Here is a 14497-nt window from a genome sequence, read left to right on the forward strand (position 1 = left end):
TTGCAATCTGACGAATGTCCTTAGTAGGAGATCAGTACAACCAGATGTGGTGTATAAAACACAGTTTTAATTACTAATGTTATATTTGATATACAACAGTTAAATACTTGTGGTTGAAAGTACACTGTGGTTTCATAACCAATTGTCAATTTTTCAAATTGACATCAAGTAAAAAAAGAATATATTTGTCAAAAATTTTTTTTGTTATTATAAGTTTATACAGAAAAAGTAAGTTAAGTGCGCGCAATACAGAATAAAAGCAAATCAGCATCTACATAATTTTTCTGCCATCACTTGATTTTTTTGGACCCGGCAATACTTACACAATCATAGCAAAAATATAGGGTTTCATACTTCAGTTTCCATGGAACTGCAGTATAAAAATGTCTCACAGCTTACTGAAGATAAGTTGCATTTTCCTCTTCTTCGGTTCGTTTGTATCCCACCAACCCTATCCTTCCCTTGGTCAATTCCAGATCTCCCTTCGCTACCGCATCACTGGTATCGTACATTTTTCCCGGCGAGTTTGGTCTTTCGTCGGGAGCAGGCGCTGTTGATGGACCGGCCAAACTTGTTTCGACTGGAAGGTGGCCTTCAGTACTGATAGGCCGAACTCCCTGCGTTCTAGCTTGCCTTAGTTCAATTTTCACACGATCGTGCTCGTTGTACGAAATCATGTTTCCCACATAAGTGCCATCCTGGTTGGGGTTTGGAAGAGCGTAACGTGCCTGAGAGGAGAATACGTCGTAGAAGGCGCGTCTCAAGACCACACGCACGTGTGAAGCTCGGTAGCAGAAGATCAGTACTGAAACCACGCCCTGAAACATATTGTGTTTTTAATGCCAGATTAATAGAATTACCGGAATTATCCTAAATGCTACAGGCTTCGTTTGACACTATTATACTTGCGAAAATTTTGGATTTGGTTGTGTATTTGTTGTATAGTATGTACATTAAACCCATACTTATATTACTATAGTGAATTCCTTTTGTTTCTAGGCTGTTTTCTAGAAACATTTACCACTTCACGGTTCAAGAAATGCAAAGAGAAGGTGGCAGGTGAGCTTTTTTTACCACATGTCGGATTAACGCTGTTTTTTTTATTCAAATGACCCGCTTATATGTAAACGAGTAAATACAGTAATTGGTGTTTAGACTCGGGCGTATCGAAACCATATCCCACCTAACTCATACAAACACAACAAACAGTCGTAACCTTACCAGCACGATAGCACATGCTGCATAAATGTGATCCAGTGTGGCGTAATACGTAATTCCCCACTGGTCTGAAACAAGCCTGGCGCTTGCAATCGCCCACGTAAATGTAAACAAGATCAGAAGAACCAGAAGATGCTCGGCGAGGTGTTTCGACTCTTTAAATTGAGTCATGTAGCCTTGAAAAAGGATCTATTTAAAACAAAAGATTGTTGTAAAATTGGTTTAAACCCATTTTGCCACAAAGTGAAATTAGGGTTATGGAGGAACGTATATATCATGCTACCGCTGTAACAGGATTTCACATATATTGCTAAAATGCCTGACATGACATGTATTATGATCGTTTCATAAAGTGGCCACATTACGTTCGGACAAGAAACATTCTTTTCTCTGTAAAACACTATCAGCAGTACATATTTGTTACCTCTTTCTTATTCCTGTTGGCAGTCACCTCTTTGGTGGCATAACCAGATGCCAGAAGCGTGACAACGAACATCAAACCGGCTGGAATGGCAAATCCATAGTATAGGGCAGGTCCTTGCATAAGACATGATTCCTGTCCGGCGAATATATTTGCATGGAACACTGTTGTTCCAGCCACTGAAAATGTATGCGATTACGTCTTGAAGCATTATTCAATGCACCCTTACAGTACAGTATAATGCCAGTAAACTTACCGGTTGTTGTCTCGCTTTCGTAAGTCAGCATAAGACCCATGACAATCGCTGTAATCACAATACAAGTCGGATACACCACTAATGAGAATCTGTGGATTTTAAAGCAGTTGCTCATAAAACAATATTTCCCTTGGTGTTGATAGGCTTTAGTTAATAAAGTCCTGTTGTTGTGGTTTGATGGCCATAACTTATGACAACACAATTACCTAATTGACGGTTGTTCACTTAATTGTTAAGTTTGGCCCTATTATGACTAATGATTCCGACCAATTGTATGCGTAATTTTCTTATGTAACCGCGTATATAATATTACGTGACGTAGTACACGATGTACATAAGCGTAAAACTATTAATATATATCGCTGTTGCGTTTCCCTTTCCTGTAACGTATTGTGTGGCAGTCTTGCTCCCTTGTCAACGTAAGTTGGCTATGTACATGGCAGCTTTTAACGTATTTACGTACATACATGTAACTTGTTCACATTTACACCCACTGCTCCACACAGACCACTTTGTCTTTTGTAAAATTTAAACTTATGTCAGTTTAAAGGTTAACCAGTACATACCAACTTTGATAGTGAGTAAAAGTAAAAAACCCGACCTCCGCTATATTTAATCACATACTATATCCTATACAAGGTACTCACTTTCGCATTGCTGCATTTCTTCGGTCCTGCTCGCAATGCGAGAACAAGAGAATCCAGTTTAACGGCCATTCGATATTACGGTAGGCGGCAAATGCGGCAAAAGCCAGCCAACCAAAGGTCAAAAGAAGAAAGAAGTAATGCAGTATCGCCACTGTCAGACAGGAAGGTCGTGTCAACTTTGCCCACGTTGTTTCTGCCACTAGATGGAGCATGAACGCTATGGTAGCGGCAACAGATATTTGCAGTATAAGGTGAGACATCGGATCGCGACGTATTCGCCTATTCAAACAAAAATGCGACGTCATTGTTTTGTGTTTAATGGCATAAATTTCCGCACATATGATACCACTGCGTGTTTAAAATTACTAACATTAGTGTCAAATTGAATATCTATGTGTCAATTAACAAGATATAAACTCAGTATGACGATAATCATGTCTGACGGAATCATGATGTTCGGTGTTGTTTGTTTCATATACATAGGGATGACTCAGTAGTAATGAGCATTCAGTTTAATTGTAAATATGACGTTGACTATAAACAAGCACCTATACAATGTTACGCGGGTGTTACCGTTAACTTATACGTACAATACTGGGCCAACAAACACCAAGACACAACACACGGGAAATGCTAACTAAGTTATCGAATACGAACAACCCAGATGTCGTCAGAACTCGTATATTGCAAGGATTACATTGACATTGTTTTGATTTAAATATGTAATTCATTGGGTCGTTCTTTTTGCTTGCAGCCCGCAGAAAGTTTGGTAAACGCTGCTTAAGAATGAAACAACAAATATACCTGAAAGATATATGCGCCAGAGCAACCACCAAGAACGAGACCATAGCGATTGCGGATCCGGCTATTGCACTGCTTGTGGGTGGTATGGGCGGAAAACTTATCTAAAATTGTCAAGTATTTTTGTACGGGTCATTGTTTACTATATGTACGAATAGTACGAGATAACCCTTGTTTCCCAAAAAGGACTTCAAATATTGAAAAATTGGGATCTCAACCATAGACTGTAGATGCTGACCTAGCGATCACTGTTACTTACATAATGGCAATATGCACACAAAGTATAACTAGGTTTTAACAACAGGATCAGCCTGGTTGTAGTTAGAAATATATATTTTCCTTCATGGTAAACACAACAATAAAATGATGTAAAAAACATCTTATTTAAGTCCTATTTGTGTGCTTTAGTTTTCCATTACTGTTTGTTTTTAATATTTTTTGAAAACAAAATACATTTGGTTTAATTATCTTTGTTTATGACCTTCTGTAAAAAACTAACCATGCGCCTCGGCGTGTTTCTAGATTAAAGCTACAAATTGTAACTTCTCGCCGTTTACCTTTGTGAATAGAACAAAGGATGTTAGATGGTTGGTTTGGCAAGTTTGTTTTGTGGATATTGCACTTCCTGGGGACGGTTGGACTCCTGACTGTGAAAATCCATTGCTTGCCGGATCGAGGTACGCGCACACCGTTTGTACGTTCATGGGCTTCGAAGGCTAAAACAAATTGTTCTCGTTTTTGGAGATGTGAGTAATTAAAGCTTTATGTCAATGCTAATAATTTACAAATTAATAAACGTGCCGTATCAGTCTATATATGTGTACAAGCTAAATTCTCTTGATTGGCACTCTTTTGTAAAAGACTGACTTTTGTAATGAAAACAGTACACTAGCTTTCGCGATTTTCCCTCGCTTCGTCAGGTGTAAATGAACACAATGCGATACAAAAAAAATAATTTACATTGACTGTTTTTTGAAAAGGCCATAACTTACAGCTGGGAGTATTTAAACACAATGACAAATGAAAAGTATATTCTGGAATTCAGAATGTTTACGTAAATGTTTTTGGTCCACACAAAGCCACATATGCAAACACTAGTTTTTCACAAATTTTTTTAAAATAGTTAAAGTCTTGCACTGCCTTCGGTCATTTTCTTACTTGTTTGAGAGCATTTCGCTGTCCTGTGACCTGATTTGCAATGTTCCAAGTAATTTCAATTGGCGTAGTGAGGTTTGTTACAGTAGATTGTGAAGATGGTGAACCAACGCTTATCGACGCAACTGGCCCTGTTTCAACAATGAAGCAACACGTCATACTATGTTGACTACTCCCACAAAAATCCTCTATAAATTACTACAGTAACAGAATAGGAAATACTAATTTATTACTCGTTCTTAAAAACCTCCATAGACGCCTGCTGTAACATGAAAACGGTTTTTACCTGTAAGAGTTTCAGTGCCACCAGTCGGGTTTGGTGGAAAGATAGTTTTGTCCGTGAGTAGAATAACGACAGTTTTAACGATTGTTCCCGTACCACCGGGCAAAGCATTCTGCGGTATGGTAATGCTTGAAACGTAGTCTGTATTTGTACTAGCAGGAGGTGGAACTGTAACGTCCAGTCTCCCCGTTGCCGGTCTGGGTTGTTGCGCCACGCTAATAGTGACACCGCCGTATGTTTTTATCGTGGTTTCTGCATAGGTAGAAAAATTTATTTGCCTTAATTGACAATCATATGGCTTTTGCATACTTCAATTTTGTCGAATGAAACACAACAGTATATAATTATTATATATCACAAATATGGGAATCTTAAGTGCGTCATTAGCTGGTTCCTAAAATTTTATATCATTTTTTTTAATTTTTGATCTCGAAGAAAACCAGATCAGGATTCGTGCCCAGGATGCCTTGAGTTCAAATCCCCAAATTTTTTTTTTTTTTTTTGACCACACCGGGATTTGAACCCAGGATGTCATGGGCACGAAACCCGATCAGGTTTTATTCTTCGTATACGGGTCGGGCGCTTGGTTAATGCTGCCAATCACCCGCCCCAAATAGGTTATCATTTACTTTTCCCCAAAAACTGTAGCAGCGCCCACTACGTGACGAGGAAAAAGAGGAGCTCCTTGGGAATGTTCATCTACTTACTGGTTGTAACATTCTGTTTGAAGGCCATCGTTTCAACAACACCCAAAAGCCGTCCGACGGCCCCGTTTGTTGGAGACGCTTTGAAGGCGGGTGCAAGGTTTGTGAATACTGCTGCCACTACCGCTACGTCTGCTTCGTTTGTCTGTTCCAAAGTGACATGTTTTACCGCGTGTAAAGCACTTATTGGAAATTACACTTACCACGTTTGCCCCTGTTGCTTTCATGCTTAGCAAATCTGTCACGTTTGCAACGTCTATTGCACTTATATTTGACGCCGAGGTAAGTATCAGGGCAGTACGAACCGAAGTGGACAAAGTTGCCCCTTCCTACGTGAAAAGACCAAAGGTAATTTTTATCTAGCAGGTTACTTTTTTATACTGAGGGAATTTGGCCCACACGCAACTGATGCGAAATTTATTTGCAAATGTTATGATCGTTTCTACCGACAGTATTTTTGTAGTTACGATCGCAACGTTTGCAAATGATTTCGCTTCCGCCTGTGGGCTTCATTATTTGTCCTAAAGATTTACAAAACTGTGAGTAATGTTCATAAATCGTCATATTTTTTGCGAAACATTGTTAGAAATTTACTTACCAGTGAAGACAACACATCTGAAACCGTTGCGTTGCAAGATATAACCAGAAAGTCCCTCCATATTCCTCCTGCGCCACAGAAAGCAGATGCAGTGGCTCGCCCTTGAACACAAATTGATGTTTAATAAAATTACTTGCGATGAATTGTTTGTGCTCACCATCCGGGCATTTTTCCACACTTAGAGCGGCGTTTCCGATCGTAGTATCTGGGAATGTGGTTTTATCGTTGTGCATGTGTTTGGAGCAAGATGTGACTACCACCACTGCTGTTGTCGCGTTGTTGTCGATCGTCACTGCAGCAGTGCTGTTTACCGATTCACTTGTATATTCTTCAAACATATCTGTAGTGGCTTCGGTTTCCATCACTTCTGATTCGGTTTCAGCATCAGTCGAAAGTGTTTCAAACCTCGATACCGTAACTGTTGGGACCTGTGTAGTTTGCAAAGCCGTAGACTCGGTAGCTGGGGCAGAGGTGGAGCTAAAAACTTGAGATGTCGATAACAGTGTAGCTGTAGTCCCAGCGGTGGTGGCTTTTACTGCCGTTGACGCGGCACTGGTTGCCGTGGTGGTTATTTCTTCACTTGCTGTTATATCTGCCGCTTGCGACGTGATCTCCGAAGTGCTACCCGCTGTTGCAACTGCCCCCTCTGTGACTGTCGTCGCTACAACTGAGTTACTTGCGGCTGGCATTGCTGATGTGGAGTACATGGTACTTTCTGTGGCAAGCGACATAAACCCCGAGGTATGGGTTTGTTCTTCCGAAACAGTGGCCGTGGGCTCTGATGGTGAACCAGCTGTGGTATTACCTCCAATAAAAACAAGTGGATGTTGTGTTACGCCGGTACTGGTTTCGCTTGCTGTTGCATCTGTTAAAGTAACTGGAATAGTTGCTGAAACCGTCTCAGAAGACCCGGCAGTCATTTCAGATGTTAAGGCAACTGGGTTACTTGCAGAGGGTGTGGCTGAAGTGGAGTACACAGTGCTTTCCGTGGCCATGGTGACGGACAACACAGCTGCACCTGTTTCCTCTGTGCCTGTGACCATGGTTTCGGGTGTTGTGACTGTACCAACGGTTAATAGTTCCCCAGTTGTAGTATCTGTATTTTTTGTTGTTACTGCAGCGTAACTACTTTCTGTGGCTGTTGTCATCGACATATCTGGAACAGTTTCAGAAGGCTCAGTTTCAACTATTTGCGACGTCACATCGATAATATATGGAGCCTGGTTTGTTACTGAAGACGTCGCAGCCGACTCAGGTAATGTTGACATTGTGTTCTGGACCATTGAGGAACTAAGGGCGTAATTTGATGTTCCTCCGACAGATGCGTCTGTACCTGACGTAACCGCTGTTGCAATTTTCGACGTAGTTGGTGAAACCGTCTCAGAAGAACCGGCAGTCATTTCAGATGTTGAGGCGACTGAGTTACTTGTGACTGGAATTACTGATGTGGAGGACACGATGCTTTCTGTGACAGTTGTTGCTGAATTAGACGACATAAATTCCGATGTGTGGGTTTGTTCTTCCGAAACAGTGGCCGTGGGCTCTGATGCTGAATCAGCTGTGGTATTTACACCAATAAAAACAACTGGATGTTGTGTTACGCCGGTACTGGTTTCGCTTGCTGTTGCCATCGATGTTGCATCTGGTGAAGTAACTGGAATAGTTGCTGAAGCCGTCTCAGAAGACCCGGCAGTCATTTCAGATGTTAAGGCAACTAGGTTACTTGCAGAGGGCGTGGCTGAAGTGGAGTACATAGTGCTTTCCGTGGCCATGGTGACAGCGGCACCTGTTGCCATTGTTTCTGATGTTGTGTCTGTTCCAATGGTCGAAAGTTCCCCAGTTGTAGTATCTGTATTTTTGGTTGTTACTGCAGCGTAACTTCTTCCTGTGGCTGTTGTCATCGACATATTTGGAACAGTTTCAAAAGGCTCGGTTGCAACTGTGATTTCTCCGGTTGTTACTTCGGTTGATGTTGTTGTTGGGTAGTAGGTTGTTGATGGCGATTTAGTCGTGGTAACAATGCTAGTTGGAGTTGCGTTTTCAGTGGTAGATACTGTGCTTGTCGCGTCGAAGTTTAGTGGTGCGACATCTTGCGTTGTTGCAGAAGCCGGTGATGTATCCGCGCTTGAACCAGAGCCTGTCGATACGTACAGAGAGGTGGACATTTGTTTTTCTGTTGTCAAGATTGCAGAGGGTGATGTATCCGCGTTGGAACCGCTTGTCTCGCCTGTCAATGTGTCTGTAGCTGACATAAATATTGTTGCGATTGTCGGTGTTATTGACGTAGTTGTTGAAGCCGTGTCAGCAGATCCGACAGTTTCGTCAGATATTGAAGCAGCTGTGTTACTTGCAAATGACGTTGTTGAAGTGGAGTACATTGTGCTCTCTGTGGCGGTTGTAACAGCACCTAACGACGCAGTTGTAGATGCTCCCTCAACTGCTGCTGTGTAGGTTTGTGCATCTGATGTCGCACCAGCTGTGTTGTTTTCAACGCCAAAACCAACTGGTCGATCTGTTGTATCGCCACTGGTATCCGTAAATGTTGCCATTGTTGTTTCTTCAACTGTCTGAGAAGATCCAACAGTCATTTCAGATACCGTCGCTATTACGGAACCTGAAGTTGATGTTGAGTACATGGTGTTTTCCGTGGCCTCTATTACTGTGCCTGAAATAATACCGGTCGTTTCACTACTGATTGCTGCCACAGAAGCACCAGTTGAACTCTCTGCTGTTGATTCTGCAGAGACAGATTGTGTCAATTCTGTTGTTGGGGCATGTGTGGCTGTAGCCATGTCAGATGAACTTGTCACAATTTCAGATGATGTCGCGTTATTGATAAGCTGCACTAGGTTTGGAACTGAAGATGTTAAAATCATATTCGAAACCGACTCTGCTGATGTTGAGCTTTGTGCTGAGGTCATTGTGCCCTGCGCCATTGAGGAACTAGTTGGATAATTTGATGCTTCATCGGTCGTGACGTACTGAGAGGTCGACATTTGTCCTTCTGTAAATGCGATTCCGGTGGTGGAACTGCTTGTTGCGCCTGCTGTCATTGTGTCTGTAGATGACGTCTCCGTAATGAAAACTGAGTTTGTGGATGTATCCGCCAAGCTTTCTGTTGACGCGAATGCCGCCGATGGATTGTTCGTTGGTGATGATGATGATGTGGGAGTGTTTGGTTGATTTGTGGCACCAGTGGAAGACTGTTCAAAGGTCATAATCTCAGTGGAAAATGTTTCAGTAGAAACGACAGAAGTTGATGAAATTTCAGTTGCAGGGTCACCACGTGTAGTTGTTTCCTTTGGGGCTGTTGCAATTTCTGTAATTTGAGGCGACGTTGTTGCATTTTCTGCAGAGAATTGTTCAACTTGGACTGTGGAAACAGATGTATCAGTCATACCATGTGTAGAAGAAACTTGAACATTCTGAGTATGTTCCGTTGTAATTCCCTGCTCTGTTTGCATATTTGTTGATACCAAGACCGACCCGGCAGGAGTATTACCGGCGGCCTCAGACATCGTTGAGGATTGAGTGATTTGGTCCGAAACCGTGGACAATTCCGCTGAGGTGGATATGGAGTCAAGTGTAGTGGCCGCTGTATCACTAACTGTCGGATATGTTTCATGTATATTGGTTGTCGCAACCTCTGGGGATGCAGTGCTAATTTCTTGTGACATCATCATATTAGTTGTTTGTGCGACAGTTCCCGTTTCAATGTCTGTTGTGAAATCAGTTATCGCAAACGAAGACTCCGGCGCGGTAAAGTCTGTTACAGAGTCTGTCGTCAGATCTCCGGCACCTTCTTCAGTCACTCCTATCGCATTACGGTCATTCGGACCTTCAGCAGTCGTACCCAAAGGAAAGTCAGTCGTCATTTGACTGTATGTAGTCTCCTCATTCGAACCGCTTGCTTCGTTTGACACCATCGAAACATCAGTAGTTTGTTCAACATATGTAACTGTTGTATCCTCTGGCATCAAAGCTAATTCCGTCAGGTTGGCGCTAGACGAGGTCTCGTATACGTTGCCGAAGGTTGCATAATCTAGACTTTGCGCTGTGGTGTCCGACAAAAAACTTGTGTTGGTTGCCGTCGATGTATCTGCATTTTGCACATGTTTTATGTCGCCCTTATTGATGTCCCGGTAATTGTTTAGTCATAACACCTTCAAACTTTAAATTGTGTCAAAAGTTTGGTAGGCTATAAGTTGATATACTATATACAATCAGTCTGTAAGTTAACAACAGAGAAACATACAACCAAAAGACTAGGCGCTCTCACACAAAATTAACGTATGCGTCTAAACAGTGAAACTGTAACAAACGTGACGGTAACGCTAACGCTAACGGAGCACCAAAAACCGGTATGAACATTACGCAACCGGAATATGTAGTATAGTGTGATTGAAACTGCTTTTGGTTTCTGCGGTTGTATAGAAATTATTGACCCATATTTTAGTACTTACATATTGTCACATTGGTCAATTCTTCAGCAGAAGTAGTTTCTGAAATGAAAAATTACTGTTACCCACTGATGACATCGGCCTACAAATCTGAACACAATCACAATGGTCCCAACGGTGTCATATATATTGCCACTGTCTACGCCTGCAAATTACTGACGCTACCAGGCCGAAATGAGTGAATGGTATTGCTATTGGAACCTTTTTGTGTTAATTTTATAAGTTAGAAAAAAAACTTATCAGTTGTAACTTGCAAGATGTTCTGATTCGACCAACTATTGAAATATTGCTATGAACGCATCCTGCCTCTTTAATGCATTTTTATGGAATAGAAATACTAAATTAACACACAAACAATCAAGATTGGAACAATTGCTTACCTTGTACTGCATTAGATATAACAAATGATGATCCAAAGATCACCGATAAGAAAAACTTGAAAACATTTAGATTCATTCTGTGGTTGCTCTTTCGTTGCCCTCTGTTTTTAAATAGGCCTATCACCCTTGTGCTGCCATCAAATACCTATACACTACCTATGCACCTGTGCCAATGACAATATTTACCAAGACATCTGAAACTTTCGTTAGATTACAGTTTTTACACTGCAATAAATGCAAAATCTTTTAGTTTTCCATTTATCAATATATTTTTTTTAGCAATTAACGTTGAACTTTTTTACGTAGATAATACGTTCGGTCAGAAAATAACATAAAAATGGTGCGATTTTAAATAGGCTTTCGCGAAACTCGGTAGTTTCTTAACCAAAATGAATGCCCTGTGAGATCCATCGTAGATGTAGTTTGATGCAAAAATCTGCTGAATAGCCTATATTAAGAGTTTTAACAACAGACATATGAGAATGAAGCCAAAATGAAAAGAAACGACGATACAACTTGTGTGAAAATCCGATCATGTTTACTTGACGTTTTTAGGGGTTCTTTGTCACCTTTAATAACCTTTTTCTGCGGACGAAAAAAGTTTGGAAAACACTGCACTAAAACGTCTTTCTAGAACACTCTGGAACAAACACTGCACATTCACGTAGCCACCTCGTAACAGGAAAGGAATTACACAATCGGCCAGACGTAAGACTGGGATAATACTTGCACAGCAAAAGTCCATGACGAATATTAGAAATGATTAAGTTATGTTGACGAGGGTCCACATTGACGCAGAGCATTGCTTATGCACGGAAACGCTTAATCAGTTAGTGTTGTTTAACACCGCACGTGCATTGCTGTTGACGCGGATTGTTCTGATTACGTAACAAACCGGCTCCCCTGTTTCCATCGATTGCAACTTCTAGCTGTATTTATTTTTTGCGCGTACGTCTTGATTAAAGACTTTCCACATCTGTGATTAAAACACATTTGCGGCTGTCAGCTTGCCAACAAAGGTTTCTTTATTCGGTAAATAGGCCTATATTTATTTAAAATTATTCCGCCAGTGAAATTCGGTTGTCCCTTGCCTGACGTCACTGAATGTAAAAGATGTCAATACATTTTATTTCTTTTTAAAAAGTTAATAAAATAAAATTTCTTGTAATCGACTTGCTTGTAACGTGCAATGCACTGGGCGTGCCCACCTAGTGTTTCTCTGGTACACGTAAAAGTGCCTACAACGTCCGAAGGTCTGAATCACCATGGTGTAAAGGCCGATTTTAGACAGTGATTGCGGAAGCTGTTTTAGTTCTCTTCTCAATTTGTCCTGCGAAACTGCTTTGTATTGCACTTTATTTCCGCAACTTTAAATAAAACACATAAGTTTTCTTCATAACTCACATTCCGATATATGAAAATAACTTAGGCTATTTGTCTGCTTGTGAGTGAAATTTTTATAGCTTCCGCGTTCTACCCTTAATGCAAAACTTTGGCGCAGTTTTGTCTTATACGTAATTCCAGCAGTCCAATACACTTGTGGCACACAGCGAGCGGTGATTCGAGGATATGTTTTGATTTGTGATGTTGCGTCCGGAATTTTGCCCACGTCTTCCTCGTACTATCTGACGCCATCGGCTCGTTCTTCTCCAGCCATGGAAACTTTTCACATAGAAGACTTAGATGTTGTGTACTGTGAAGGCGGAAAAAACGCTTCCGTCGCCAAACGGACAGTGCGGTATAACTACTTCCCATTGTTATATTGCGAATAAACACCTTAGTCGAGTATTTTTGGGGGCCTGATAATAAACACGAGTGGGACATTTCTTTTTTAACGACTTTTAAATCGACTAAAAATTACGAAATTCACGTTACTTGACAGCGATCTTTTTTAAGGGTTAGGGAAAACAACGCTTATGATTTAGAGATATGTCGTTGATACTGATGGAAGCAATCGTATGTATAGGCTTAAATCAACCAGAAACCACGAGGGTTGAATTAACGGCTGAAGATCAAGGTAGGGAACATGGCCATCCCTGCTGAAGTTGTTTTCATGGCTTTGTCTAAGGCCACCCACAATCCTAAGGGACCCCAAAAGGTTACATTACTTGCACATTTTTTTCTTTGTGTAATTAAATGGCAAAACTGCCCATAAAATAACCAAGCACTGTACCACAACACGCGTTTTAAAACTATAGGCACGCTAGCTTGTGTGCTTATCTAGTCTGTTCGGAACGCGTTTGGTATATTTCAGGTTTATAGGCATTTGTAATGCTGCGTTAACACACAAGGGTATGCACACGGCATAAAGGCATTGAAGTACAGAAGAAATAAGTAAAGGTTAATACATAGAAATTCACAGTCTCCAGGCGGAAACAAATAGTTAGTCACACGACAGTCCGCTGCACTGCTGAAATGCTATCAACGGCCTCTTTGATTTGGTCTTCCTGTCTGCTATCCCACATAATCTGGGATGGAATACATGCGTCGTACAACTGTGAGTAGTTGATTCGTTCCACTACTGTTAGAGAACCTGGAATACGCATGCGTGGTTAGTTGAAAACAATTAACTCGGCGTGCCGTTGACCTCTGATTGATTACATCCGGGTGTGGAGCAGTTTTTCTGTACCTTATTATAGAGCAATTTAGTTTTTTTTGATACAATTCTTGCTACAAAACCTCAGGAACAACTTTTTTAAATAAAGAAATGTTGGTTGCCTGTTGTTGTTTGAGGTAGTTTTTTCGCTGCCCTTGACTCTCTCCAGCGTATATAGGCTTTACCGAACATTTGCACTAGGTGGGGATGGCGAGCAGCAAAGCGCTCTTCGCGACTAAGACGCCGGTGTTTCTTTAGTGGCCTAAAAGTGTACACATCTTATGAACAGTTCGTTTGTAAGATAGTAAAATGGTTGGGTTTAATTGAAAAACTAGAATTAGCTGCAAGAATTGAGACAACAACACAGATATGAAGCTAATTTTTGCACGTAAATGTCATGTACCTTTTGCAGTTTGACATGAGCACAGCAGATTGGTAATTTTCCACGTTGTTTAGCCTTAAGCATGAACGCGTAAACCAGGACGCAACAATGTCTTTTTTTCTGTTTCCCGGGTTCAAGACAGAATTCACAGCGTCATTCTGCGCTTGTTGCATTGGCTGATTTTTTTCAAATTCCCCATCCAACGAGCACCGTGACTCCGTATCGTCCTCGAAGCTGGAGTTTGCTGACTCATCACTTTGAGAACATTCCTCAGCTTCTGATTGCGTAGCTTCAAAGGAAAGAGGCACAGCTCTCACATTGTTCCATACCGCAAGGCAGCCGCTTTGTTTACCTTTGTTGTTTTTTAAAAAATGATTGAGGACATCACAGAAGTATTACCATGCTTTCGCATAGCAAGGCAGGATCACACGTTTTGTAGTGTACTAATTTAAATAACAGTATAATAACTGTAAACTGAAGGTTCTTTATATGTACTAACTTTATCGCATAATTAACAAACTACCACTTAGGCAGAGGCAAATTCCTGTTGTTTTAAAACTTAAATTAGGTTTTCATTAGTAAGTCTATAAATATCT

General features: G+C 41.0%; 1 protein-coding gene across 2 annotated transcripts; it reads right to left on the reverse strand.

Moving 5' to 3' along the window:
• Nucleotides 1–117: 117 nt before the first annotated feature.
• LOC145908160 (uncharacterized) lies at nucleotides 118–11060 on the reverse strand. Of its 2 annotated transcripts, XM_082995359.1 has the most exons (16): nucleotides 10924–11060; nucleotides 10547–10585; nucleotides 8584–10182; nucleotides 6241–8310; nucleotides 6084–6184; nucleotides 5689–5814; nucleotides 5489–5630; nucleotides 4785–5033; nucleotides 4502–4629; nucleotides 3901–4059; nucleotides 3347–3447; nucleotides 2543–2821; nucleotides 1896–1984; nucleotides 1643–1818; nucleotides 1222–1407; nucleotides 118–818 (listed from the first exon to the last, which is right to left on the reverse strand). In XM_082995359.1, the coding sequence occupies exons 1-16, from the start codon at nucleotides 10997–10999 to the stop codon at nucleotides 396–398; spliced, it is 5943 nt and encodes a 1980-aa protein (XP_082851485.1). In that variant the 5' UTR covers nucleotides 11000–11060; the 3' UTR covers nucleotides 118–395. The 2 variants fall into 2 exon arrangements, with proteins under 2 accessions (XP_082851485.1, XP_082851484.1); XM_082995358.1 differs by having other exon boundaries at nucleotides 6241–10182.
• Between the last annotated feature and the right edge of the window lie 3437 nt (nucleotides 11061–14497).

This window comes from Ascidia mentula, chromosome 7 (assembly GCF_947561715.1).
Source record: "Ascidia mentula chromosome 7, kaAscMent1.1, whole genome shotgun sequence".
Lineage (NCBI taxonomy): Eukaryota > Metazoa > Chordata > Ascidiacea > Phlebobranchia > Ascidiidae > Ascidia > Ascidia mentula.

What these genes read in the sequence shown, in the direction of transcription:
- LOC145908160 (XM_082995358.1), bottom strand. Translation starts at nt 10,999, where the DNA reads ATGAATCTAAATGTTTTCAAGTTTTTCTTATCGGTGATCTTTGGATCA. An exon ending in CTGGCGCATATATCTTTCAG is followed by an intron (nt 2,822 to 3,346) that starts GTATATTTGTTG and finishes TTGTTTGAATAG; the next exon opens with GCGAATACGTCGCGATCCGA. An exon ending in CGAAAGCGAGACAACAACCG is followed by an intron (nt 1,819 to 1,895) that starts GTAAGTTTACTG and finishes ATACATTTTCAG; the next exon opens with TGGCTGGAACAACAGTGTTC.